This window comes from Arvicola amphibius, chromosome 2, assembly GCF_903992535.2.
Source record: "Arvicola amphibius chromosome 2, mArvAmp1.2, whole genome shotgun sequence".
NCBI lineage: Eukaryota > Metazoa > Chordata > Mammalia > Rodentia > Cricetidae > Arvicola > Arvicola amphibius.
The window spans coordinates 47,660,509-47,686,548 of record NC_052048.2 but is presented as its reverse complement, the minus strand read 5'-3'; the positions used below and the strand labels follow the sequence as shown (position 1 = coordinate 47,686,548).

At 48.6% G+C, this 26,040-nt stretch overlaps 1 protein-coding gene across 3 annotated transcripts in view; it reads right to left on the bottom strand.

The window, feature by feature from the left end:
* The window catches only part of LOC119807982 (RING1 and YY1 binding protein), a 69,098-nt gene extending 50,061 nt beyond the window's left edge, over nucleotides 1-19,037 (bottom strand). The window contains exons 1-3 of one of the 3 annotated variants that reach the window (XM_038320249.2): nucleotides 18,435-19,037; nucleotides 10,459-10,481; nucleotides 2,698-2,823 (exon numbers count right to left, since the gene is read on the bottom strand). In XM_038320249.2, the coding sequence (XP_038176177.1) occupies nucleotides 2,698-2,823; nucleotides 10,459-10,481; nucleotides 18,435-18,518 (233 nt within the window). In that variant the 5' untranslated portion in view covers nucleotides 18,519-19,037. Of the gene's footprint in view, nucleotides 1-2,697; nucleotides 2,824-3,462; nucleotides 3,589-10,458; nucleotides 10,482-17,090; nucleotides 17,118-18,434 lie in introns of those variants that run through there. The other 2 variants (XM_038320250.1, XM_038320251.1) reach the window with 2 other exon arrangements.
* Between the last annotated feature and the right edge of the window lie 7,003 nt (nucleotides 19,038-26,040).

Genomic DNA, 26,040 nt, shown 5'->3' with positions numbered 1-26,040 from the left:
TGTTCCAATCCCACTTTACACACCTTTGGCAGCCTTTACAGTTTGGATTACTTTTCCTGAGTACATGCTTTGCCACCCTTAGCACCTCCCTTTCCCTTCAGCTGCTTCTTTCACACCCTAGGAACTTCATAAGTGCTCTTTAGATGATGGGTAGTATTTTCCTACTTAAATGAGGGATATCAATCCTATCAGCAAAGGGCAAACAGCTCTGTGTCCTATTGGACTACCAGTACTTAAAGCCGTTTTTTCCTAGGTTGACACCAGCAGCAATAAAAACAAGAGTAATCAACAACTCCACAATAACTACTGGCCAGCTAAACAGATAAGGCTGCTTAAACACTAGCTCAGAGCAACAAAACCATGTGTGTCAGCAAATACACTACTTCAAAATTGCTAATTTTCATCTATTACCCACCATCCAACCCCCAACCACCAAGCTGGGTTGAAGTTCCTAAGACCTGACTTTAAGGCCCAACACAGCAAAAACAAACCAAAAACCAAATTATGTTTTCTACTGTTACCTGATTAAAATACTATGAAAGAGAGAAAATGGCAAGATCCCGAAGGTGCAAAACTATTTACAAGAAAAAGGCTCAAGAGAAAATACTGTAATAGGCAATATCCCAGAGAAATCAAAGGCTACACTAGATAGGAGAGCAGAACATATTTGCTTCTTATTCATGAAATCAATAACACACACACACACACACACTACTTGTATTCCACTTAATGCTGACTTCTGAACAGATCTAAAACACTTAAGTATTAACAACAACCTCTGTCCAAAGAGTATCATGACTGGTACTTTAAATACCGGGTCATTTCACTGGTCTTATACCTGTGAAATCTGTATCCAAGCCTACTGAATGACAGCCCTGAAAGATAACACTCTACTTATTTTTCTGAATTGACAGACTCTCAAATGTCCTAAAATTTCACTGTCATCATCTGTGGTTCTGAAAACTGTAGACAGAATCTTAAAGTCAACACCTTTCATGTGTTTCCAAAAAGTTGGTGAGTCAGGTTTTTCAATTAAAGTAGAAATTGAAAATCATTTGTGATATGAGATAATCTTTCCCAGCAATACATCATATGTAAACTTTTGAATCTGGCTGAAGTTTCTCTTCACCAGCACGGTTTTCAAGTTCTTACTAGTTTCCTGGTCATTTACTTGAACATCATCTACAGGAACACTCAAAGCAAAACCACAATAAAGAGCTTTGGCCTCAGAGGGATTCTACATGTAAAAAACATTACTCATAAATAATATACAGTTACTATTGATTTAAGTAACAAATATGTTTCTAAACTTTCATGCTGCCTGATGGAATCCCCGATTTTGGACAGCAGAACAAACCACACAGAAATGGGTTTTCCATTTAACTAAATCTATTTATTATGACACAAAAATTTGACATGATTTTAAATTTTATTTAAATAAAAAAACAAAAACCAACAACAACCTACTAGCTGGGTGTGGTGACAACTGTCTACAATGCCAGCACTCAGGAGGCTGAGGCAACGGGATTGCAGTTCCAGACTAGCTCCAAAATGATGAGATGCTATCTTAGTAGATAAAAACTACTTACGGGGAAATAAATTTCAGTTCTTGAGTTTTGATTCAAAAGTCTTAAGAGTTAGTGAAATTCTAAAACAGTCCACCAGCATCTGGGGCAACTCATTCTAGTTACAGACTTGCAGCTGAGACTCCTTAATCCCAAGTGAAAGTAAAGCAGAGAGACCCGGACAGAACATCCAGGAGGAACTACAGTCACACTGAGATGACACCAACTCAAAGCAAGCACCTGCTGAAATGAAACTCTTGGCCATCAACCTCATTCACTTTCGGACGTGTTCTAAAGGCAGTCTACTTAAAGGAGACTGAACTCTTAGGAACACAAACTCCAGATAAAAATGAAGACACCTGGAAGACTATAAAACCAGTTTTTACATTTTACCTAAGTCTATTTTAATGTTACCTCTAGAAGTAGCTCCAACTCATTTGCTATCACATGCAGTCAACCACTCATCTCAATACCAAAGAAATCCTTTCAATGTTGTGCAAGAATCTATCCACCTCAACATTTCACACACTACTTCACCAATCTGCATAAGCTAATAAAAAACCAGACACATCAGCACCCCCATGCACTTTCCCAACTCTCCAAAATTTAATCTTCAAGTGCAAAACAGAAGAGGCATTTACAACAAGGCAGAAAAAGGCACAACCCAGTCTTATTGTACTTCCATACCACCATTAAACTCAGGAAAAAACTAATTCCAGAGAGACAAATTAAAACCACTCTGCACATGGCAAAAACAAAAAAGGTCTAATGTCCTACAATCCACGGCAGTATGCCCACTTCCTCTCTCCCCTCTGGGAGCCAATACCAACAAGCCAAAGGATGCAAGTGTCAAATAAATCCAGTGTCTGTCTGAAACAAGACGAAAACCTGGGGAAATTCCCTCCCATAAATCCTCTTAGCACGAGGCACTGCACTCAACTGGAAATGGCAAGCAACCCTAACCATATCCCTCATCCCCCAAATGCAAATAAGAAGGGGGCGTAATCAACAAGTTGGCAAGAGGGCGATCAATAATAATAAAAGTACGACTTCCCTCTCCTCAGCACAAATTGATAAATAAAGCCAAAACAAATCCTTCCGCAAAAGCTAACAAACGCACGTCTTCCAGTACCTGGTGGAGGTGCCTTTCCGCACATCGCAGATGCTGCATTTAAAGGCTTCGGCGCTGTTCCTGAAGGTGCAGACGCTACAATCCCAAAAGCCTTCGTCTGCGGCAGGTTTCGCTTGTCTTTTTGGCCTTCCGAGGAGCGAGGAATCGCAGGGAGGATGGAGAGAGGAGAGAAACAGGCGCTGGTGAGCCATCGTCATTTCACAGGAATCCGACGCTGGAAACTTCTCGCGGCGACCACCCATCCACCCCACTGGCGGGCACCGGGGCCGGAGGCCGGCGGGCAGCGTGGAGCCGTGCGCCCCCTCCGGCCCGGGGAACCGAGCGCCTGGCGGCGACGGCTCACGCGGGGCCGCGCCGGGCGCAGGAAGCGGGCCGACTCGTGGGCGCGAGCGCGGGGCGGCGGGGGCGCGGCGCGAGCCGCGGGCCGGATCCCCAAGGCGGCGGGCAGCCGGGACGGCCGGGTGGCGGCGCGGAGGGGGCCGGCGCCGCGCGCTGCCCGCCCCTGCTCGCGCCCTCCCGCCCGCCCCACCTGGTTAAATCTCCCTTTGTCTGGGCGGAGCGGCGACGGCGGAGGGCGGCTGAGGAGGAGCCGCCATGGCTGCGGCGCGCACGGCCGCCGGCCCGAGCGGAGCGACACCGCCTCCCTCCGCCCCCGGGTCTCCATCTTAGCGCGCCTCCCCCGCGCGGCCGCTCCGGCCTAGTCGCCGGCGTCCCCGCCCGCGGCGGCCGCCCTCCCCTTCCGCCCCCTCGGCGCCCGGCAGGTACCTGGTCGGGCTCTTCTTGTCGCCCATGGTCATGGACGGGCTGGCCCCCGGCGCCCCACAGCTGCGCGCGCCGCCGCTCAGAGGAGAAGCGCGGTCCGCAGCGTCGCGGAGCGGCCCCCGCCCTCCCGCGCCGCCCGCCCGCCCTCCGCCGCTGGGCTTGAGCTCTGGCCGCCGCCGCCGCCGCCGCCGCTGCCGCCGCCAGTCTCCGGACGAGACTAGTCCCCGCCAGCGCCGCCTCCGCCGAGTGACTGACGAGGGGCGGGGCCGGGCGCCGCGCGTCATGCGCCAGCCAGCCAATAGGAGGGCGACGACCGGCGCCGTGGGGGCGGGGCGGGGCGCGCGGGAGGGCGGGGCGCGGCGGGGGGCGGGGCGGCCGGCGTGCGTGCCCGGGAGTGTGTGCGCGCGGGGGGCGCGCGTGCCTGCCGGTGGCCCCCGCGGCCCCGGCGCGTCTGAGCGTGCGAGCCCGGCGGGGAGCACGTGGCCGTGCCTGCGGGTCCCCGCGGCTCTGTGGCGGCCCCTACTCGCCTCGGAGCCCTGTGCGGCCGCTGCTGGGACTCTCGCCCCGCAAACGCTCCGCTGAAGTAGTTCCGCGCAGTTTGCGCGCGCCGCGGGGGGCTGCGCCTCGAGGCCCGCGTCTCCCGCATGCCGCTTCTGCCACGCGGGGCTTTGTGGTCGCCTCCCCCGAGTGACCCTCCCCGGCGACAGCCAGTCCCGCACCCTTCTGGGCCCGGGCACCGGAGGGAACTCTGGAGAGGGTGTGGTGGAGCCGCGGGCCCCCGCAGCCGAAATAGGGCGTTTCCCCCGGGAAGTTGCTGTTCATATCCCGGCGACCACGTGCCTGCTTTCCAACCTCGTGCTGCGGCTCCTGCCCCCGAGAAATGAGGCTCCTAACGCTCTTCCCAAGAAGGGCGCCGTGGATGGAAAGGACGCTGACATGTATCCCGCACTTACGAAGTGCCTGGGCCCGACTCCATTCCCACCGGCGTCTGTGGTTGGGAGGGAGGTGGGAAAGATCGGTGCCCTTCACTTTCTGCCCTGCTCCAAGAGTGCTCTTGCCACCGGTTGTGTGTCCTGGCCGTCTACCCCCCCCCCCCCCCCCCCCGGCACTGGCAAGGAACCAAAGCGGGGGGGGGGGCGATGTCTGAAGGTTAAAGTAAGCCCCAGGTCTGGGAGGGACTGGATCAGTGGGTGCTGCTAAAAGGTGGGGGCAGGGCTGGGGTGTGGAGGACAGACACGACGCGCAAACTCAAAGTAGGTTCTTATCAGGACTGGTTCTTGAGAGAAGAGCAGAGCTGGAGACCCGCTGAAGCTACATGAGAGCGGGAAGCAGGAAGTCTTGGGATCTGAAGAGAGAGAATAAAAGGGAGGCAATGTGACCAAGATAAGCTTGATCAGCACTAGATGTCCTCCAAACAGGCACACTCAGAAGGGCCAAGCTACACTGGTCAGCAAGGGTCAACAACCTCCCAGACCTGGGCCACTTACTACTTCTTTGTAGTTGAAGGAGGAAGGATGGAGTCTCAGGGTCAGAGAGGCCAGAGATAGCCAAGGAATGTGCATGTTAAGGCATGGCTCAGAGCCAGAAGATCTGGCCTCTAGGGTCGGCCTGGCATGCTTCCAGCACTCTGCCCCTGGTGCATTAAAAAAAAACAAGTCCCTATGGAGGGGGAGGCAGGGAACCACTGAAGGGCTGCAGCTCAGTTCCTGCCTAGCGAAAAGATCCTGGATTAGATCCCCAAGCACTCGGTAAATACACAGAAGAATGGGTAAAAGAATAAGCAATCCCTCTGCAAACCACATAGAGAAGGTAGGTAGATTTATGTAGAAGAAGAACGCCACAAACCTTTTTTGCCCCTCAGAATATAGTCATGGCTTTGGATGCACCGTGGAGGTGAAGGTGTGGCAAGGTTTTTCACCATCTCTGCAACCCAACCCCAGGTCTTCACTCCAATTTAAGTCAGCCAAGGTTAGCTCGGCCTCTTCATGAACTACCCCTGGGGCCATATAGTATGTCTGAGGTGGAACTTCTTTATTCCCTTGGTAGAGATGGAACCCATGGCCTTGTTGGTAGGCAAGTACTGCTACTGAGTGATAGACATACCAAGCCTCTGACTGGTAGACAATCTTTGATCGTCCATTCTGTTGCCTACATCCAAGTTCACATTCCTTTCTTTGCTTAATCTTGTAGACTCCCATTGCAGCCACACAATCATTTATCCACAGGACATTTGCATTTTTCAGGATGTCTTTTCATGTATATGCATTTGTCCAGTGGTATCTTAGAGAGAGAGAGAGAGAGAGAGAGAGAGAGAGAGAGAGAGAGAGAGAGAGAGAGAGAGAGACTGTTTCTTGAAAGCTTGTTTTAAAGGAGAGTTTCCAGAATAAAGAGCTCATTTCTAGGAACTTACTCGGAGACAGCAGGTTCAAGAATTTTGATTTTAGTCAATAGCGGGAAATGAGATGCTGCCAATCTGGTTCCAGGAGTGCATGGGACACCCTACCTTTAGATTTTGGAGGCCATGACCCATGACAGCTGGCTCTAGGCAGAAGGCACTTCCACTAGAGCTAGATGGCAGGCAGACCTTCCTCCAAGCATTGCAAGTGAGGTGACTGCCCTTCCTGGTTGTCTGGTTTCTGTCTTGAACTTTTGCTCAAGAAAGGAGGGAAAGCAAGCGTGGTGCAGCTCAACCTTAACCCCAGCAGCAGAGGCGTGTGGATCTCGGAATAAAGCTAGCTGGGATCTATAGTGAGTTCCAAGGCAGCCAGGGCAACATAGACCCTGTCTCAAAAAAAAAAAAAAAAAAAAAAAAAGAAAAGAAAAAGAAGAAAGAAGAAAGGGAAGTGGGGAGGGAGGAAGAGCACTGGTATATGCCAAAAGAAGGGTCTGGAAAGTTGTCAGTATAGCTTGCTCCTGTCTTTGTTTGCTACTGCTTCCCTCAAGGTGGTTTAGCCTGAATGCTCACGGATGCTGGAACCTTGGACCTGAGGAATGCCTAATAAAGACAAGACGTGGTAAACGTGGGAGAGGCGAGCCATCTCCAAGTACCTCCAGGCTTGCCCCAGGCTGTCGCCTATCACTCTGCTGGTCTGAGTCTCCAGCTACAGTCTAGGTTAGGGTTTGCATCAGTTTACAGTGACCTGAGAGTAGAGCAGGCTAAATGTGAAAACACTTTGTTATGCCCCAGGAAACTACCACCAACAGATGGTTCTTAGGAAGATCTATTTTATTTGAGGGGCGGGCCTCGAGACGGGCCTCGAGACAGAATTTCTATGTGTAGCTTTGGAGGCTGTGCTGGAACTCACTCTGTAGACCACAGAAACTCAAATTCACAGAGAAACGCCTGCCTATACCTTCGGTGTGTTGGGATCAAAGGCATGCGCCAGCACCACCAGGTCACAACTGAAATCTTAACCTCCCAAATCTCTGCCCTTCTTGGCTGGCTTTTCCAGTCACCTGTTGATGATATTCCCCCACCCCCCATTCCTCTTCCCTTCAATCCAGGGCTATGTAGAGAGCCTCTGTCTCAAGCAAAAAACAAGCAAAAAAGAATAACTGTCTAAAATATCCAGAAGAAAGTATAAATAGGAAAGTCTCCTAGCAGTATATAAAGATTCTTTACACAATGTGTGGGAAACAAGGGTTCAGGACTTGGGGTTGCAACTGGTTTGGTAGAGTGGTTCACCAGCACACAGAAGCCTTGGGTTCTATCCCCCACAGCATGCAGAAGCCCTGAACTCCATCCCTGCAGCATGCAGTAGCCCTAGGGTCCATCCCCCACAGCATGCAGTAGCCCTAGATTCTATTCCCCACACCATGCAGGAGCCCTGGGCTCCATTCCCCACAGGATGCAGGAGCTTGGGCTCTATCCCCCACAGCAAGCAGAAAATCCTGGGTTCCATTCCCCACAGCATTCAGGAACCCTGAGTTCTATCCTCCCACAGCATGCAGTAAGCCCTAGGTTCCATCCCCACAGCATGCAGGAGCCTGGCTTGCATCCCCCAAAGCATGCAGCAAATCCTGGGTTCCATCCCCCACAGCATGCAGGAGCCCTAGGTTCCATCCCCCACAGCATGCAGCAAATCCTGGGTTCCATCCCCCACAGCATGCAGGAGCCCTAGGTTCCATCCTCCACAGCATGCAGGAACTCTGGGTTCCATCCTCCACACTGAGTAAATCAGGCACAGTAGCACACCTGGAACCCCGATATTCGAGAGGTGGAGGAGAGTAATTAGAAGCTCAAGGTCATCCCCAGCTACACAATGAATTCTAAGCCAGCCTGTGCTACTTGAGACCCTGTCTCTAAACAATAAACAAATTAAGTTACCTTCTCTTTGAAAGATACTGTTGAGAAAATGAAAAGAAGGCCAGGAACGTAGCTCAGCTGGTAGTGTGCTTGCCTAGGGCCCTGGATTCAATCTCCTGTACTACATAGATCTGACATAATGGCTCAAGCCTATAAGCCCAGCACTGTGGAGGTGAGGCAAGGGGATCAGAAATTCAAAGACCTCTTCATCTATGTTCAAAGCCAGCCTGGGCTATATGAGATGCTATGTCCAAAAAGAGAGGGAGAAGAAGAAGAAGAAATCGTGCATACACAAAAGAAAAAGACAGATCTGAAAACTAAGTCAAAGATTAGGGGCTAATATTTACAGAATACATAGATGGTAAAGGACTTGCATCCAAAAATATGGCTCACTTTTCCTTATGCAGCCTAATGAGAATATGAGCAGAAGATACAGGCAGACATTTCACCAGGAAGTACAGAGATAGCACAACACACATGTCCAACATCAGTATTCAGTAGGGAGCCCACACATTAGAACCACAGCAATATACCCCTCAGCCTCAGAGTGGCTTAAGTCAAAAAAAAAAAAATTTAACAATGCCAAGTGCAGGGGAGGATGTGGCACTACCCTCCTCCATTACCAGTGGGAGTGCAATATGGTACATTTCCTCTGGAAAAAACAGATTGGCAGTTTCTTACCAAGTTAAACATACACTTGCCGTGTGAGCCAGCAATCCCACTCCTAGAGATTTACCAAGAGACGGGGAGGCATATGTTCACACAAAACATTATACTTAGATACTTAAAGCTGCTCTTTCATTGGCACCGAAATCTGGCAGCACTCCAAATGCCCTGAGCTGGTGGATCATTAACACATTGTGGTACATCTACAGCATGGAATACTACTCAGCTTGTAAAAGGGCAAGCTACTGCCCAGGCAATAGGACAAACAGCAAATGCTTTGTTCTAAGTACAAGAAGCCAGTCTGCAAAGATGAGTTACCATGTGATTCCACTTCATGAAGTTTTTCTGTAAAAGGTAAAACGAGACGATTTCTTTAAGATCCAGTGATCAGATTAAGGTGTGGTATCCTAGTGCCTGCTAAACATCCCTCTTCCAAAGTGCTTAAACATCCTACATAGGTAGCATGAACTCAAGTCACCAACACCCTTCAAACTGCCGCATTTCCCCTTAGATGATTAAGCTTGAGCAACTTCCACCAAAATTAATGCCCGCCCGCCTGCCCGCCTGCCTGCTGGGGATTGACTAGAACTTAATTTTTAGGGGAGCAACAGCTCTCCTTTCTTCAGTCTCTATCGGTAGTGTCTAGACTAGAATAGAAAAGGTCCCCATGGCCAGTAGATAGTAATAATTGAAGTCAAGACAAAAACGTGTTTACATCTATGCCCCTCTTAAAGCCTCAAGTGATCCAGTGAGAGAATCTCACCATTACTGAACCATGGAGGTGGTTCAGCAGGCAAAAGCGCTTGCCTGGCCAGTCTGTGGATCTGAAGTAGATCCCCAGAACCCACATAAAAGACAGACATGATGGCTCCCATCAGTAACTCCAGCATATGGAGATGGGAGGTGGAGATAAAAGAAACAGCTGGATGTTTTCTCATGTGTTAGCTTGGAAATAACAAGAGACCCCGCCTCAAAAACAATGTGGAAGGAGATAATGGATTCCTGAAAAAGTGTTCTCTGACGGCCACTTGTTTGTAGTGAGTGTCTCTGTACTCTCCTGCTCTGTGTTCTCTCTCTCTCTCTCTCTCTCTTTCTCTGTCTCTCTCCTGTCTCTCTCTGTCTGTCTGTCCCTCTCCCTTGTCTCTCTCTCTCTCTCTCTCTCTCTCTCTCTCTCTCTCTCTCTCTGTCTCTCTTCTGTCTCTCTGTGTCTGTCTGTCCCTCTCCCTTGTCTCTCTCTCTCTCTCTCTCTCTCTCTCTCTCTCTCTCTCTCTCTCTCTCTCTCTCTCTGTGTGTGTGTGTGTGTCTTGTTTTTCTCTTTCCCTTGCTCTCTCTCTTTCCCTTTCCCTCTCCTTCCCTTCTCATACCAAAATTTAAAAGAAAATAAGAATTGCCATCACTTCCTTAGATAGTTGAACAAACTAATTTGCTTCAAGTCAGGACAGAGTCTAAATTCCACACAGCCTCTGATCCCCAGCTCTATTATCTTGTCCCTTCAGAAGCATCACAAAGAGCCAGCTTGTTTTGAAGGGTCCCTGAGGGGGTATAAACACATGCCAAAGTCCTGTGGACCCTTTCTTACAGAGGAGTCTGTATGTGTGTCTGTGAGTTTGTCATTTCTTCATCCCCTGATGCCCCAGTTAGGTCAAGCTCTAACCCATGCAAGGTCTCAGCTGTCCTCCTCTTCAGAGTAAAACCACAAATATTGAGGCTAGAAGAACTGGCTCAGCTGTTAAGAGTAAGCATTGCCTTTGCAGAGGACCAATACCCACATGCAGACATGCACATTGCACTATTTAAAATAAATCTTATATACACTAAGGTTTTCTGATCCTGGTAGACCTGGGTTTGTGAGCCTGTCCAATTGTTAGCTTTTGCCTGTGAAGAGCAACCACTTGTGCTGGACCCCACAGAATGAACAAGGCACTTAGTGCTACTTGGTTTGGGCCTGTGATGTGCAGAAGGGGTACCTCGGCCCAAGACCCAAACCCCAGCATTCACTTCCCCAGCTGATACTTGGTTTCCCTTACCTTAGAATCAGAGTCGCCGTACTCTGAGGACAGAGAAAAAGAGGACAATTCACTTAGTTCAGGGGAAAAGCCAGTGTGCAGAAAGGAGTTGGGACTGTTGCTCACATCACCCTGATCCTCAGTCACCTCCTCTGTGAACACCCAATGTGCCCTCTCTGGTTGAAGACAGCTAGCTTGAACAGTGTATGTGAATTTAAACAAGAAAACCTCCACTGGCCTGAGTTTATACCCAGGCTGACGGTATCCTGCTTTCTGGTTGCTGACTCTTCCAGAACAGAATGGAAACCCTATAAATCAAGCATCCTGCCATTCACTAACATATCTTGCTCATTAAAACAGCTGAGGTTGGATCAGTGAGATGGTGAGATGACTCAGCCAGCAAAGAGACTTTCTGTGCAAATCTGGCGACCTGAGTTCAATTCCTTGAAGCCAACACGAGGTAGAAAGGAGAACTGACTCCAAGAACTGGCTTCCACATGTATGCTGTAGCATGCCTGCTCCCGGTACACATATGCACATGTATACACAATGACAAATAAAAATTACAAACATCTAATATCGGGATATGTTTATATGTCACAGGGTGTTCATCTCCTCCAGATCCTCATGGTGAAGACCTCACCCTTGCTACCCCAGAATGTTATGTATTTGGAGATGGGATCTTTAGAGGTGACTAAATTAAAACAGAGACAATAAGGTGGAACCTGCAATACCCTCCCCCCTTTTTAAATTTTTTGAGCCAAAGTCTCATTGTATAGCTCTGACTGGTCTGGACTAGAAGTAGACATGCTGGCCTTGAACTCATTGAGATCTGCCTGCCTCTGCTATCCTGAGTGCTAGGGTTAAAGGTGTACATACATGCATACACACACACACACACACACACATACACACGTAGTATTTCTTTAAAAAAAAATTCAAAGTCAGGCATGATAGCACATGCCTGAAACTCAGCACATAGTTGTTTGATTAAAAGTGAGACCTCAGGGGCTGGAGAGATGGCCCAGTGGTTGAGAGCATTGGCTGTTCTTCCGGAGGACCCAGGTTCAATTCCCAGCACCCATATGGCAGCTCACACTTGTCTGTTACTCCAGTTCCAGGAGATCTGATGCCAATGCACATAAAATAAAGTTTAAAAAAAGTGGGGCTGGAGAGATGGCTCAGAGGTTAAGAGCACTGACTGCTCTTCCAGAGGTCCTGAGTTCAATTCCCAGCAACCACATGGTGGCTCGCAGCCACCTATAATGAGATCCGGTGCCCTCTTCTGGCATGCAAGCATACATGGAAGGAATGTTGTATACATAATAAATAAATAAATCTTAAAAAAAAAAAAGTGAAGCCCGGCAGTGGTGGTGGTGCATGCTTTTAATCCCAACACTCGGTGGGGGGGGATGGGCAGAGGCAGAGGCAGGCAGATCTCTGTGAGTTCGAGGCCAGCCTGGTCTACAAGAGCTAGTTCCACGACAGGCTCCAAAGCCACAGAGAAACTCTGTCTTGAAAAAAAAAAGTGAGACCCCAACCCTCTGACACCCCTCTATCCAAGGAGCCTGGGATGATTGGAAGCATCACCCCACCCCCAACCCCTGGGAGTTGCCTTGGTTCGGACTCCACCTCTGGAAAAGCCCAAGCGCTGACCCCTCACCAGGGAGGGTCAGGACCACTCCCACAAACTTTTTAGGCTGCCATCCAGAGAAGGAACATGTGGTCTTCAGGTTTTGCCTGGGTACCCCCTCTGTCTTTCTCTAGGGAGCACTGCAGTAAACATAGGCATTGGTTTGGTCTAATTTGGTCTGATTGGAATTATTTGTAGAGGTAGAGAGGCTAGTCTTAAGACTATTCCTAACAATAGTGAGTTCCAGGTCTGGGTAACATAACAAGAGTCTGTTTCAAAGAAATAAAACCAAAAAGAAAGAAAGGGAAGGTGAGGGAGAGAAGGGAGAAACTGAGGAGGAACACAAGGAAGAGGAGCTGTAGAGGGAAGATGATGTGGAGGCTAAAAGGAAGAGGAGGAGGGGGAGGAGGAGAAGAGGAGGAGAAGGAAGAGGAGGAGGGGGGAGGAGGAGAAGAGGAGGAGAAGGAAGAGGAGGAGGGGGGAGGAGGAGAAGAGGAGGAGAAGGAAGAGGAGGTGGGGGGAGGAGGAGAAGGAAGAGGAGGAGGGGGGAGGAGGAGAAGGAAGAGGAGGTGGGGGGAGGAGGAGAAGAGGAGGAGAAGGAAGAGGAGGAGAGGGGAGGAGGAGGAGAGGAGGAGAAGGAAGAGTGGGAAGAAGAGGGGGAGGAGGAGAAGAGGAGGAGAAGGAAGAGGAGGAGGGGGGAGGAGGAGGAGAGGAGGAGAAGGAAGAGTGGGAAGAAGAGGGGGAGGAGGAGAAGAGGAGGAGAAGGAAGAGGAGGAGGGGGGAGGAGGAGGAGAGGAGGAGAAGGAAGAGTGGGAAGAAGAGGGGGAGGAGGAGAAGAGGAGGAGAAGGAAGAGGGGGAAGAGAAGGGGGAGGAGGAGGAGGGGGAAGAGGAGGAGCAGGGAAATAGGGGAAGAGGAGGGGGAGGAGAAGGGGGAGGAGAAGGAGAACTGTGTGAAAGGGGAAGAGAATGAGGATGAGGAGGAAACATCTGAACACACTCAGATCTTAAAAGTCTACACGTGAAGGAATGGCCTTGTGAGGACATTTCCATCAGAGGCAGCTATCCACAAGTTTGGGAAGGCAGCCCATGAGAGCCCAGATCTGCCAAATGTCTTCACTCTAGACTTCCCACTCCAATTCTGAGAAAAAAAAAAAAAAAAAAAACAACATCCATTTCTGTTCCTTAGGTTTTGGTCTGTGGTATTTTGTTATAGTAATTCTAGCAAATTAGCACCTATGCTCTGCATTTGTGGGTAGAGATGCCCCTGGAGTTAATAACCCACATAGGTGATAAGGTTGCTCAGCCAGGCACTAAGCATACCGTGTTTGTTTTTTGTTTTACTTTAGCAGATTCTCTCTGTAGTCCACGCTGGGCTTTAAATCCTTTTTAAAAATTAGCTGTGTTTGTCTGTGTTAGCTGCATGTGGGCACAGGTGTGCTAGGGCATGCATAGGGCAGTCACAGGACGACTTGCTGGAATATGTTCTTGCCGTCTACCATGTGGGTCCTGGGGAGGGATGTCACGTTTTCAGGTGTGTCAGTGAGTGTCTTTACCCACTGAGCTATCTTTTTCTGTTTTTTTTTTTTTTTTTTGTATTTCAAGACAGGGTTTCTCTGTGTATAGCTCCAACTGTAAACTCAGCTGACCTTGAACTCAGAGATCTGCCTGCCTCTGTCTACCAAATGCTGAGATTAAAGGTGTGCACCTCCACACCTGGCAACCCACTAAGCTGTATGGCTGGTCCCTGGGATTAAAACCTTTTTATATTTTATCTTCGTGAATACGTGCACGTGTCTATGTGAATGCTGTGCATGTGTGCTCGGTTTGGGTACCCTCTGAGATCAGAAGAGGCCTTCGGATCCCTCGGCACTGGAACTAATTGGATTTGCGAGCCACCTGACCTGGGTCTTAGGGTCTGAACTCCATCTAGTCCTCATGATGGAGCAGCAAGTGCTCTTAACTGCTGCTGAACCAACTCTCCAGCCTCTGGACTTAGAACCTTGATCCACCTGCCTCAGGCTCTATAGAGCTGGAATCAGGTACACACTACCAAGTCCAGCATACTTAGGGTGTTTTTAGCACAGTGGATACTAACAATAACCCTGTGAGGCAGATTCTATTATGATGCCCCTTGTTATAAATAAGGAAACGAACGAAGGCTAAAATAAATGGAGGGATGGGGGAGGAAGAAGGGAGAAAGGATCACTTATCTTGGCTCACACATTCTGAAAGTAACTACGCTGGGAGCTGAACCCTGTTGCCTGGGCTCTGGAGGTTCTAGTAAGTTAACTGTGGTCTTTCCCTGCTCATAACTCAGACGAGGAACTGGAGGGCTCAGACTCTGGTGTCCCACATCCCTGCAGCCAACCAGGGTGTGGTGGAACCAGAATTTCAAGTTCTCTGAAGTCACCACACACCAGAGCTCTGGAACTCAAGAATGCTACCCGTGGTTAGTTAGAGGAAGGAGAAAGACCCAACAGGAGGAACAAGGGCAAAAATCCTGAACCAGGGAATGGAGAGATGGTTCAGTGGGTAAAGGTGCTTGCCATTCAGGCCTGGTGACCCGAGTTCAATCCCCAGAACACACTTAAAGGGGGAAGGAGAAAACAGAATCCACAAAATTGTCCTCTGACCTCCGCATGTGGGCCACACATACACACAGATGCATAGGTGCGTGTGCGCGCACGAGCACGCGCGCGCGCACACACACACAACCTAGAGATCCATGTAAACCTCGATAAGGGGGAAGAGACAACTGAGCCTGAATCTGGGAAGGCTTGAAAGGGGAGACAGCACCAAGCACAGGGCTTTGAAGAGCACTTGGCTGCTTGTATCCCCTACGGCCCTAAGAAACATACATGGGTCCTACGATCAAACTCGGTGCCAAGGGTGAGACAGTAAAATCTAGCCCAAGACCACACAAGCAGAGACTCACTCAAGCCATGACTCTGTCGAACTCACTTCCTTCTCACTTTTGGTTTGAGCATTCGCGGCGCGCTCCCACGCCAGGGGCTGACAGCGCTGGGATAAAGTGTGCTGCAGCAGACCCGGGTAGGGTAGCTGGACCTAGCAGGGTGAGCTAAACTGGCTTGTGGGCAGATTGAAAGAAACAGCTGGGTGGCCACCAGTTGAAGGTGGTGGCAGCGCCTCTGGAATTTCTCTCTCACCTAGCCGATTGCCTTCTACCCAGTCACAGAACAGCACGGTGGGGGGGAGGGGGCTTCAGCCTTGTCCCCTAGGGTTGTGTTACTCTAAAGTCCAGTTCATCACCCCCGCCCCCCAGAGGGGAGGGGGGTGGACGATCAACAGTGCTGAGAAGAAGGAAGGGCCTTTGGCAGACAAAACAACTCCCAGGGGCTGGGGAAGGAGGGAAAAGCAGGGAGCGCAAGAGGCGGAGCCAGGGGAGGCAGTCAGCAAAGGACCCAAGAGCTGGGTACCAGTACACAAAGGCTTGCAGACAAGCTCTGCGGGGGTTGGGGGGCGGGGCTCTGCCGAGACCGCTCTCAAGTTCTTAAGGGGCAAGAAACACACCAGTAACCTCTATGGCAGTGTGTGATGAACAGATGCCCTGGCACCAGGTAGACACTCCTCTCACACAGGGACTGAATCGGAATTGAGGTCACAATAAAAATCAAGAGAACGATAAGGGAAGACATTGCTAGCAAATGGGATTTCGTAACTACTAGGGCTGTAACAGAGGAGAGGAATGAGAATAAGAACTCAGGACCAAGCGGAGTGACCCACAGAGGCATGTCAGCATGGGCAGGCCAGCCCAACAGCACACACAATGTGGTGACGCAGAGCAGTAGCTTGGCAGTGCAAGGCGCTTTGTGTGCAGGAACCCGGCACGCGCATGGCGTGGAAGAGAGAGCAGGGTAGTCAGCCTCGGAACATCCTATGAGCCATGACATCGGCTCAATTCGACGGTGAAGACGATGGCAGACCACTCACAGTTACGATCGGTGGAGGTGCGCACTGAGTTTTCAAAGTCTCTTTGATAGCAATGTCGATAGATGCTAGCGGTGTGAGGGTCAGTGTGCGAAAACGAACAGAAAATCAGAAAGAAAAAAAAAAGGCAAAGAACTGAAAAGGAAGATGAAGGGTTCATGCCGAAAATCTCTTAGATTGATTCAAGATTAAGTTTCAGGGATAACACAAGGGGAGGAGAAGGGTGACTTCGGGGCGGGTCATGGTGGGATTAACAGAAATAGAATCAGAGGAGAAGGTGTTAGAGAGGGAGACTATGAGGTGAATAGCTGGGATGGCAACTTTGATTTGGCCTTGGGGCTGTGCTAGAGCATTTGCCTAACACAATTAAGGCCCGGGTTCAGATGGAAGGCACACCGCGCCACAGTTTGATGTGTCATCGTTTAGATGGACAACAGCATGATAATAACATAATAAAAGTGACACCCCCCCCCAAAAAAAAACCCTGTAGCACAAATTCTAACTGGGCTTAATAAATAAAAACCCAGAGTCAGATATTAGGGAGTGAAAGCTGAGAGATCAGAGAAGTAGTGTAAATAGCCACTAGAGAGACCTATGACCTCTGCCCTACCAAATCCTCAGACTGAAGGGCCAGTCCTGTCTCTACCAATCCTCAGACTGCATCCTCCATTGACTGCTTCAAACTGCTGCCTCAGACTGTATCTAAGCTCCTGTCTCCTTCCGCCTTCCTCCCTCCATCTAGCCATATCCCTTCCTGTCTCCACCTCCCTAGTGTTAGGATTAAAGGTACGTGACTCCCAAATCCTGGGATTAAAGGGATTAAACTACTGGCTGGCTGTTTCTCTTTAAGACTGGATCAATCTAGGGGAACCCCGGGGGTAGCCTTGAACTCACAGAAATCCCTCTGCCTCTGTCCCTAGAGTACTGGGATTAAAGGGGTGTGCCACCACACCTGGCCTCTATGAAAAACTAGTGGTTTAACTCTGCACTCTGATCTTCAGGCAAGCTTTATTTGTTAGATCACAAACAAAATATCACTACAAAAACCCTATGCAAATCGCGAGAGAATACCTTATTTGACATGTTGACTGTCAAGAGTCCAGCCCCATCCCATCCTTCTCTTGTTTGTGACAATTTAAGGATGTAAACGGTGTCATTAGTCCTCTGTCACAAGCAACACACCTTAAGAGACACGTGTCCTTTTAGGAGGGAGAAAAACTTCCTTTAGTCAGTCTTCGAAAAATTTCCTCTCTGTGTCTTACTGGACGTGAGTCATCAAGAATATAACAACAGTCCTGGGGTCCCATGGCTCCACTTCTACAAGGTGTTGTTCACATGCAAGCACAGAAAAACACAGAAAAAATAGAAATGGAGTAAATAAGGACAATATGACATATCATGCAAGAGATAACTGAGGGCAAGCTCTGTGGCTAAGACACAGGGATTCAAGCACAAAAAAAGGAAAATGAGCCAAGCACACAGACCCTACAGAACACTTCAGTGCAAAGGAGCATCTCCTAAGAAGGTCTAGCTGAATAGCTGAATCTTGGTTTTAGATTCAGAGGTCTGAATTGGGACTCCAGTCTTACTTCTCACACTTTCTGTGACCTTGGGGAGGGGGTGTCTTAATTATTCATGGCCTTGGTCGAATGGATGGATCAGTAAGCTTGCCCTCTGTGAGTGACAGAGGACAGCTGGGAAAGGGCAGGCACACAAAGCTCCCGTACAACCACACAATCTTGGCCAAGGCAGCTGCTCCATGGCTAATGAAGAAAGGGTACCACCCAGAAAGCTCTATAAAGTAGATGAGAAGCTGGAGATGACCAGAAGAGAGGTACACCACTGGCAACTCACAAGAGGAGCCCTCATTGCTAAAGAGGGACTGAAAAAAATGTCCTCTGGGTTGAGCAATTAGAAGGCCACTGTTCCTCTTGACTTTGGACCAGAGTTATGGACCGGGGAACTTAGAAGAAGGGTCAGCAAACAGGATCCAAGTCCAAGGTCCATGGCTGGCAGAAAGAGCTCTGTTCTGAAAATTCCCCTCTGTTTCATGCCTCAGAAGCGCTTGTTTGGGGTCTGAATGTGTAGCTTGGTTGGCAGAGTTCTCACTTTGCATGGATAGAGGTCTGGGCTCAAAACTGAGCACTATACCCATTGAGTGTGGTGGTGGAAGCTGGGAAGTAGAGACAGAGGGTCAGGAGTTCAAGGGCATCTTCTGCTACACAGTGAGTTTGAAGTTAGTCTGGCATGCATAAGAGCAGAGGAGAGGAGAAAGGAGAAGAGGGGAGAGAAGGGAAAAAGGAGAGGATAGACGGGAAAGGAGGGAAGGGAGAAGAGAGGAAAGAGGTGGGAAATGAAATGTCCCCTCCTCTACCTATGTACTAATTCTTTGTGAATGAAGAAAAACCTCCTTACCTTTTGCCTTTTGGCCTTTAACGGAGGAATCATCTTTCCAGCCCCTGTGGCAAAGCTTTTTGGAGAGTTTGTTTGCACCAGCATTTTATTGCTGCGTAGCTGTTTTTCTGTCTGACGGATTTCTCAAAAACTTTAAAAGTTAACAAACAAAAACAAAGAAATTCCAAACAACATATGTGCTTGGCAATAAATTCAAAAAGTCCAAGCCCCTCCCTCTGTATACTACCAGAGGCAAAGTTATGGGACTAGGAAAACTGTAGAGAAAACATGGAATCTGGCAAATTCTCCTTTAATAAATAACAACAGTTGCTTTTCAGTCTCCTTTGGCCATCTTCATGTTTGTCAGAGCTGTCATGAAAAGCCTGCTGTGTTACCCTTTGCCGAAGGTCTCTGGGCAATCCAAACATGGGCAGCCCCAGAGCAAGGTCAATTTCGTGACCTCCTTCCTGCCACCCCGCCTCCTCCGGACTCTCTCAGCTCCCCAGAGGCTGTTCCCTGGCGACAACTGCAGCTGCTACTGTTTCCTGACTCTGGTGGAGAAAGTGGGCTTGGGGCCAGGTCTACTGTCCAGAGCTTCCATGGAAGATGTTGGAGGAGAACAGCACCTCGTCTCTCAACATCACTGACCTCTACAGAGCATCTGGGTTGCAGCACGCACAGTCCAAAGGTTCAGCCGGTACATTTCTGCTCCTGGCTTGGTTATTCAAACCAAGCACTGGGAAGTCTGTGGTGGAGGTGGTGGCTGCGGCGGTGGCTGTCCTAGCACTTGGGAGACAGAGGTAGGTGGATCTCTGTGAGTTTGAGTCCAGTCTGGTCTACAAAGTAAGTTCCAGGACAGGCAGGGCTATTACACAGAGAGATCCTGTCTTGAAAAAAACAAACAAACAAACAAACAAAAAACAAAACAGAAAAAGAAACAAGAAAAAAACCCACAAGCTCTGGGTCTTTACTCTGGTATTCAAGCAGCGAGTTGGACGTCAAATGTGAATATGAATTAAGCATCCTCTCCTCCAGGCTGTTGGGACTAAGGGATGCATATTAACCACCCTGTTCTTTGAACACTGTACCCTTCGCCAGAGCTTGCACACTTCTGGATCCAATAATATCTTTGCCCCTATCGAATAAATCCAGGTTGACGCTTACATTTCAGCTCATAGGCATGCTGCAGAGTGAGTTCCTGTGCTGGGAGAGGCTGGGGAGACAACACCTTGTCCTTAACCCATCTCAGGATTCTGTGCCCAAGATCAGTTGTGCGGGGCAGTGTGGCGCACTGGAAGAGAAGTAAATTTTCATCTGTCTCTAGCTCTGAGTGACAACCTCTTGTTGGGTGGGTGGGTAGGGCTGGCATGGTTGAGAGAACACAGAGTTGGGCTGACATATAGAGCTACATGGGGGTGAATTAGACCACTAGATTCCTGGGCACAGGCCTGGGCCTGATCCTTCTGATTCTAGAAGAAGCTTCAAGATAGAGCAAGCATTTATGTTTTGTTTTCCTCTGTAGCTTTGGAGCCTATCCTGGAACTAGTTCTTGTAGACTAGGCTGACCTCGAACTCACAGAGATCCACCTGCCTCTGCCTCCTGAGTGCTGGGATTAAGGGCATGCATCCACCGCTTGGCAAGCAAGAATGGTTTTATCTAACAGGTATTTATTAACGTCGTGCCTTTGACTGGCACTGATACATGATATGCTGGGTGCTGGTGGGCAGGGTCCTGTGTAGACGATTATGAGGTAAAAAAGAGATTTACTAGGACACTAAGAGTTCGGCAGAAAGAACAGAGGTGGAGCTCAGTTGGTAGAGTGCCTGGCTAGCATGCAATGCACAAAGCCTGGGATTGACCCTTAGTTCCACATAAACTGTGTGGTGGTGCAAGCCTGTAATTCTAGCGCTGAGGAGGTCGAGGCAGGACAAACCAAAGTTTGAGGTCATTCTTGGTTACATAGTGACTTTGAGGTCAGCGTGGGCTTTATGAGATTGCTTCTAGAAGAGGAGTCATCGGATGAGAGCAATGACTTCCTCATCCAAAACCAACTTCTGAACAGGCATTACACCGAAGACCTTCCTAGGTGGGAAGAATGCGTTACCATAGATTACAGACAAGGTGGCTCCCAGTTTGAAGCCCTGCAAATCACTATGTTGCCAGCAGTCTAGCAAGGCAGAAGAGACAAGAGGTTGACAGACTAGTCACTTAAGTTATGATGGAGGAAGGCCAGGACGCTCCAAGACGAGGCCCAATTCTACTCCCCAAGGGGTGTTTAGCAATAGTCAATAGCTTAGGCTAGGTACCTCAGGGCTAGGCAGAGGGCTAGCTAGCACATACCATGGGGAAGCCTAGCATGATCTGAGACTTGGAGGATACTAACTTAGAATCCTGAGACACGACTCCGACCTCATGAGCCTGGGCTGAGGAACTAGCTGGTTATGGGCTATGGAAGCAGAAAAGCGATACTGGTGCCGGGTCTGTGCCCTATGCTAAGGGCATGATGCGGGGGCGGGGGGCATTTCCACACCACTCACTCTGATGCACCTCTCTCCTCTTGCAAATTGTAAAAGTCAGTGGTATGGCTCCCTTTGAGTTCAACAAATCCACTCTATCAGAGAAGCAGATAGATGGGAGAGGGGAGGAAGAAGATGAAAACTTGCACGGTCAAGAACAAACCGACTGAGGCTGCCCTAGACTACCCAGCAAAGCGCTTTTCATCATTTTGGTGATGAACTGGATTATGGGTGTGTTGTGAGGGAATCGATTTAGGAAGACTCTGAGCTTCTGGCTGTGGTGAAAAGCAGCAAAGGGAAGGATGGACAAGGAATAGTAGAGGACATAGTTCTGTTTAGGAAATGTGGTGTTGGTGGTTGGTAGGGGTGGGCATCCAAGTGGCTGAGGATCTGGTACTGAAGGAAGACCTGCCTTGAAAATATATATGAATTGGGAGAGGCAGGTTATGGTTTGGCCAACAAGCATGGAGATCAAAGTTCAGATCTCCAGAGCCCATGTAAATGCCAAGGCATGGTGGTTAGGCCTATAATTCCAGCCTTGGAAGGGGGACACAGGGACTCTGGAGTGAACTGGCTAGGGGAACTAACCATACTGGCGAGCTCTAGGTTTAGTTGAGAGACCCTGACTCAATAACTAAGGTGAAGAGTAATTGAGGATGACTCCTGACATTAGGCCTCCACATGCATGTACCCCTCCACACACACACCTGCCCACATACTTGTAAAGATGCATGCAAGCAAGCATGAACACATATACCATACAAACATGAAAAATAGAGAGAAAAAATAAGGACAGAGGGCACTAACATCCACAGATACACGTATATTAAGAAAAAAATTTCAGGTGGTGGTGGCAATTTAATCCCAGCACTCGGGAGGCAGAGGCAGGAGGATCTCTGTGAATTTGAGACCAGCCTGATCTACAGAGCAAGTTCCAGGACAGCCACAGATACACAGAGAAACCCTGTCTCAAAAAATAGAAGAAAGAAAGGAAGAAAAGAAAAGAAAGAAAGAAAAATATATAGCAAGAAAAATGAAAATAAAGCATTGGAGGGATAGATAAAGTCCTAGCTTTGTTTTTCTTTTTTGTTGTTGTTGGGTTTTTTTCCCTTGTCACAGGATTTTTTTGCAGAGCCCTGGGTGTCCTAGAACTCAGTCTGTAGACCATGCTGGCCTCAACCTCAGAGATTTACCTTCCTCTGCCTCTCTCAAGTGTTGCAGTTAAAGGCATACGCCACCATGTCCCGTTAAAGTCCTTGTTTTGTAAGAACAAAGGTCTGAGTTTGATCCCTGGAAGCCATGACTAAAAAGACTAAAAACAAAAACAAAGGCTGGGTGTGGGGGTAAACAGCTTTAATCCCAGCTCTCTTCTGGCAGAGGCAGACAGATTTCTAAATTCAAGGCCAGCCTAGTCTACAGAAAAACCAAAATAAAATAAATACATAAATATGTAACAAAACAGACAACAACAACAAAAACAGATGTGGTAGTTTGTATTTGTAATTTTAGCATGGGGTGATGCCTGGGGCTTGCTGACCAGTCAGAGGTGGTTCCCAGGTCAGGGAGAGACACTGTCTAAAAAAGAAAAAGAAAGAAAAACATGGGCAGTGCCTGGGGAATGGCACAAAAGACAAGGATAACAATGACAGATGTGCATATGCACTTTCCACAGAGATGCATCTCCGCCCCCACAGAGAAGTACACGTATACACACACACATACGCACACACACACACACCCAAATACAGAAAACAAATGAAAAACAGAACAATAACCAGGCTAAGCATAGTAACACACATGGATGATCAGGTACTCAGGAAGTCCTCACAGAGAAGTACACGTGTACACACACACACACACACACACACATTCACATAACACACACACCCAGATACAGAAAACAAACGAAAAACAGAACAATAACCAGGCTGAGCATAGTGGTACACATGAATGTTCAGGTACTCAGGAAGTTGAGGCAGGAGATCAGCAATGTTTGAGGTTAGCCTGGAGAATTTAAAGACTCTGGCCTCAAATTTCAGTTTAAAACAGTCTGAGGAAGCAGTCCCGCAGTATGGGGCTTGCCTAGTATGCTTGAGATCCTGGGTTCAATTCCTGGCCCGGTTGTGGTGGGGGAAGGGAGTAAAAAAGCTAAGTTAAACTGTCCAGTGCAACAGCTTGGATACAAAATTCAATGAAGATGTTAGACATGTCAATCAAGAGGCCATTGGTGACCTTTTCGAGGGCAGATTTACTATGGTGAGGGTAGGATTTATTTAAAAACACTCAATTACCCAAATGTACAGGCAGAAAATGGGAATAAGATGTCTTTATTACTAGGCAGAATTTAAATCGCAGTCCTTTTCTAGGCTTGGCAAACAGACAAGGAATGTAGCAGTGTAGGAGAGAACCGGATGAACAATAGCACCATGCAGAAGAATAGTGAGCGTGGATTAAACATTCTCTGAAGACAGGCAGCCTCAGAGCCAAGCTGACAGCTCAGCAAGACCTTCAAGTATCGGGACTTTTCTTTTTCTGTTATGCAATCCTAACCGTGTTGGCTTTTGTCCTTGTCCTCATCCTCATGGTCACAAAATAGCAGCTCCAGCTCCGAGCATCCCATGCTCACGTGCCAGTGCCTAAAGCAGAAGAGAGAGGCAGGGTTCAGATGAGGCTTCACCATGTTCTTCTCTCCCTCGTCAGTTAGACTTCATGCCCACGTCCTCCTCTAGACCAGTCTGGGGAAAAGATAAATGAGAGGAAGCGAAGCCGCTGGCAGAGACCATGATTCCCATCCTAGGGTTAGGCACATGCCCCCAGTACAGGAAGAAAGGAGTTTGGTCTCAGTGCCTCAGGCTTGTAATTACAGCTACTCTTGAGGCTGAGACAGGAAAAGGGCAAGTTCAAGTCCATCCTGGATAATTTATCAAAATTCTGCTTTAGAAATTAAAACAAAGTCAGGTGTGGTGGTACATACTTTTAATTCTAGCACTCAAGAGACAGAGGCAGGAGGATCTCAGTGAGTTTGAGGCCAGCCTGATCTACAGAGTGAGTTCCAGGACAGTCAGAGCTACACAAAGAAATCTTGTCTTGAAAAACCAAACCAAATTACCAAACTAACACACACACACATACAAAACAAACAAACAAAAAAACTGGGTGTGCACCTGTACTCTTGGCATTTGGAGGGTGAAGGCAGGAGGATCAAGAGTACAACAAGGTCATTTTCTGTGACACATTGTATTGGAGGGCAACTTGAGATAAATGAGACCCTGACTCAGTTAATATGTACATTTAAATCATGTAGGGCTGTTGAGATGGCTCAATGTAAAGATGCTTGCTGCCAGGTCTGACCATTTGAGTTCAAGACTCCTGGAAGTTGTCCTCTGACCACTGTCCATGTGCCATAGCGCCTGCATGCATGTAGCACACATGCAAATAAGTAAATGATTAAATTAAAATGAAAATTTGGACATGAAAATGGAGGGACTAGGCTATAGCTCAATGGGAGATCTCTTGCTTCATCGAGCCCCTTAGGTCAATCCCTAGAGCAGAAGGAGAAAGAGAAGGAGGAGGAGGAAGGGGAGAGGAGGAAGAAAGAGGAAGTCTGATAGTTGAGCCAGCTAGCTATACTGCCTGCTATAAGAAGTCAGCCTTCCACAGGCGAGAACAGTTCTAGCGGTAACACAGGAGTCTTCCAGATTTGGAGAACTATTAAAACACCTGGCTTCTCTCCACTGCTATTCAGAAAAGAAACATTCTAGTATCCACCAGCTGTGGTATCCCCACCTTGGGCAATGGCCGATTGACTGGCAGATGCTGTGCCTTACACTCAGGAACACCAAGAGGTAGATAGAACTCACAACAGTTGTGCTGGCAGTGAAGGATGTTTCCTGAGTGCTGACTTGGAGCCCTGCACTTTAGATTTGTCCTCTCCATTGAGCAGTTGAGGAAACTGAGGTGTTTGTCCAAAATCACTCAGCTATCAGTACCGCACCCAGGTCATCTCAAGCCGACATCTGTGCACCCACTGACTGCCATCTTCCACCTGCTCACATCAGGAAGGAACTATGTGGACGGGGAATGGGAAATTCGCTGCCATGGGCTCTCCGTACCAGATGCCGGTGTTTCCAGCGAATCGTTTTCTCACATAAATGTTCAGCTGAAGCAAATGCAGTGGACAGCGCATCCTTCCCAGATCCGCATCTCTGTTAACAAGCTCACAGTCATACATCACAGCCCCTGAGACCCGAACAGCGAGGTCCTCTCATGCACACAGAATATGTACAGGCTGCGTGGACAGGATCTGGTAGGCAGTGAGCATCCCTCAGGGGATTCAGGAAAGAGCAAGCCTCCAACAAAAAGTGACAAAAACATCTTGAGTGCTCAGTAAGTTCCCGGCAGGAAGCTGAGCTTGCATCTTGAGCTGCAGAAAGAGGAGCTGGCATCTTAGAACCCCAACTGTGCTCCTGGTCCCATGCTGACCACTCTTGTAAGCATCAGCTCCTAGAACCTCAGGACACAGGAGGCACAAGGAAGACAAGGAGGTTCAGGGAGTCTAAGCAATTTGCTTAAGATGAGAGTCACAGCAGGTAGTAGACAGAGATGAAACAGGAGCCAACCCCAATCAGTCCCTCTACACTCACTACACCTCCTCACATTACTGCCTATGTCTGTTCTGGCCATTAAATATCTCCAGAGATTTCCTGGGTTCCCACCCCACATGTTCACTCTACACTTGGAGAGAAGGCCAGGAGGAAAACCTTTAGAAATTCAGAATCCTTTTGTGTCCTTAAAAAGCTAATTCTGCAGCGGCTAGGTGGTTAGAAGTGATTACTTGCTTTAGAAGAGGACCCGGGTTTAGTTCTTGGCAGCCACACCAATGGCTCTCTACTGCCTGTTCCAGGGAGAGCCGGTACCCTCTTCTGGCCTGTGCAGGGGTCTGTATGCATATGGCACACAAATTCATACAGGCACATCTCACTAAACTCTTAATTCTGTTCCAAATATATTACAAAGAAAATACTCCAAACACAATGAAAATCATGGTAGCACATTGGGTGGGCATTTTATTAGTAGGAAGCCAAAATAAAGAGACTGGTTAGCTGGGTGG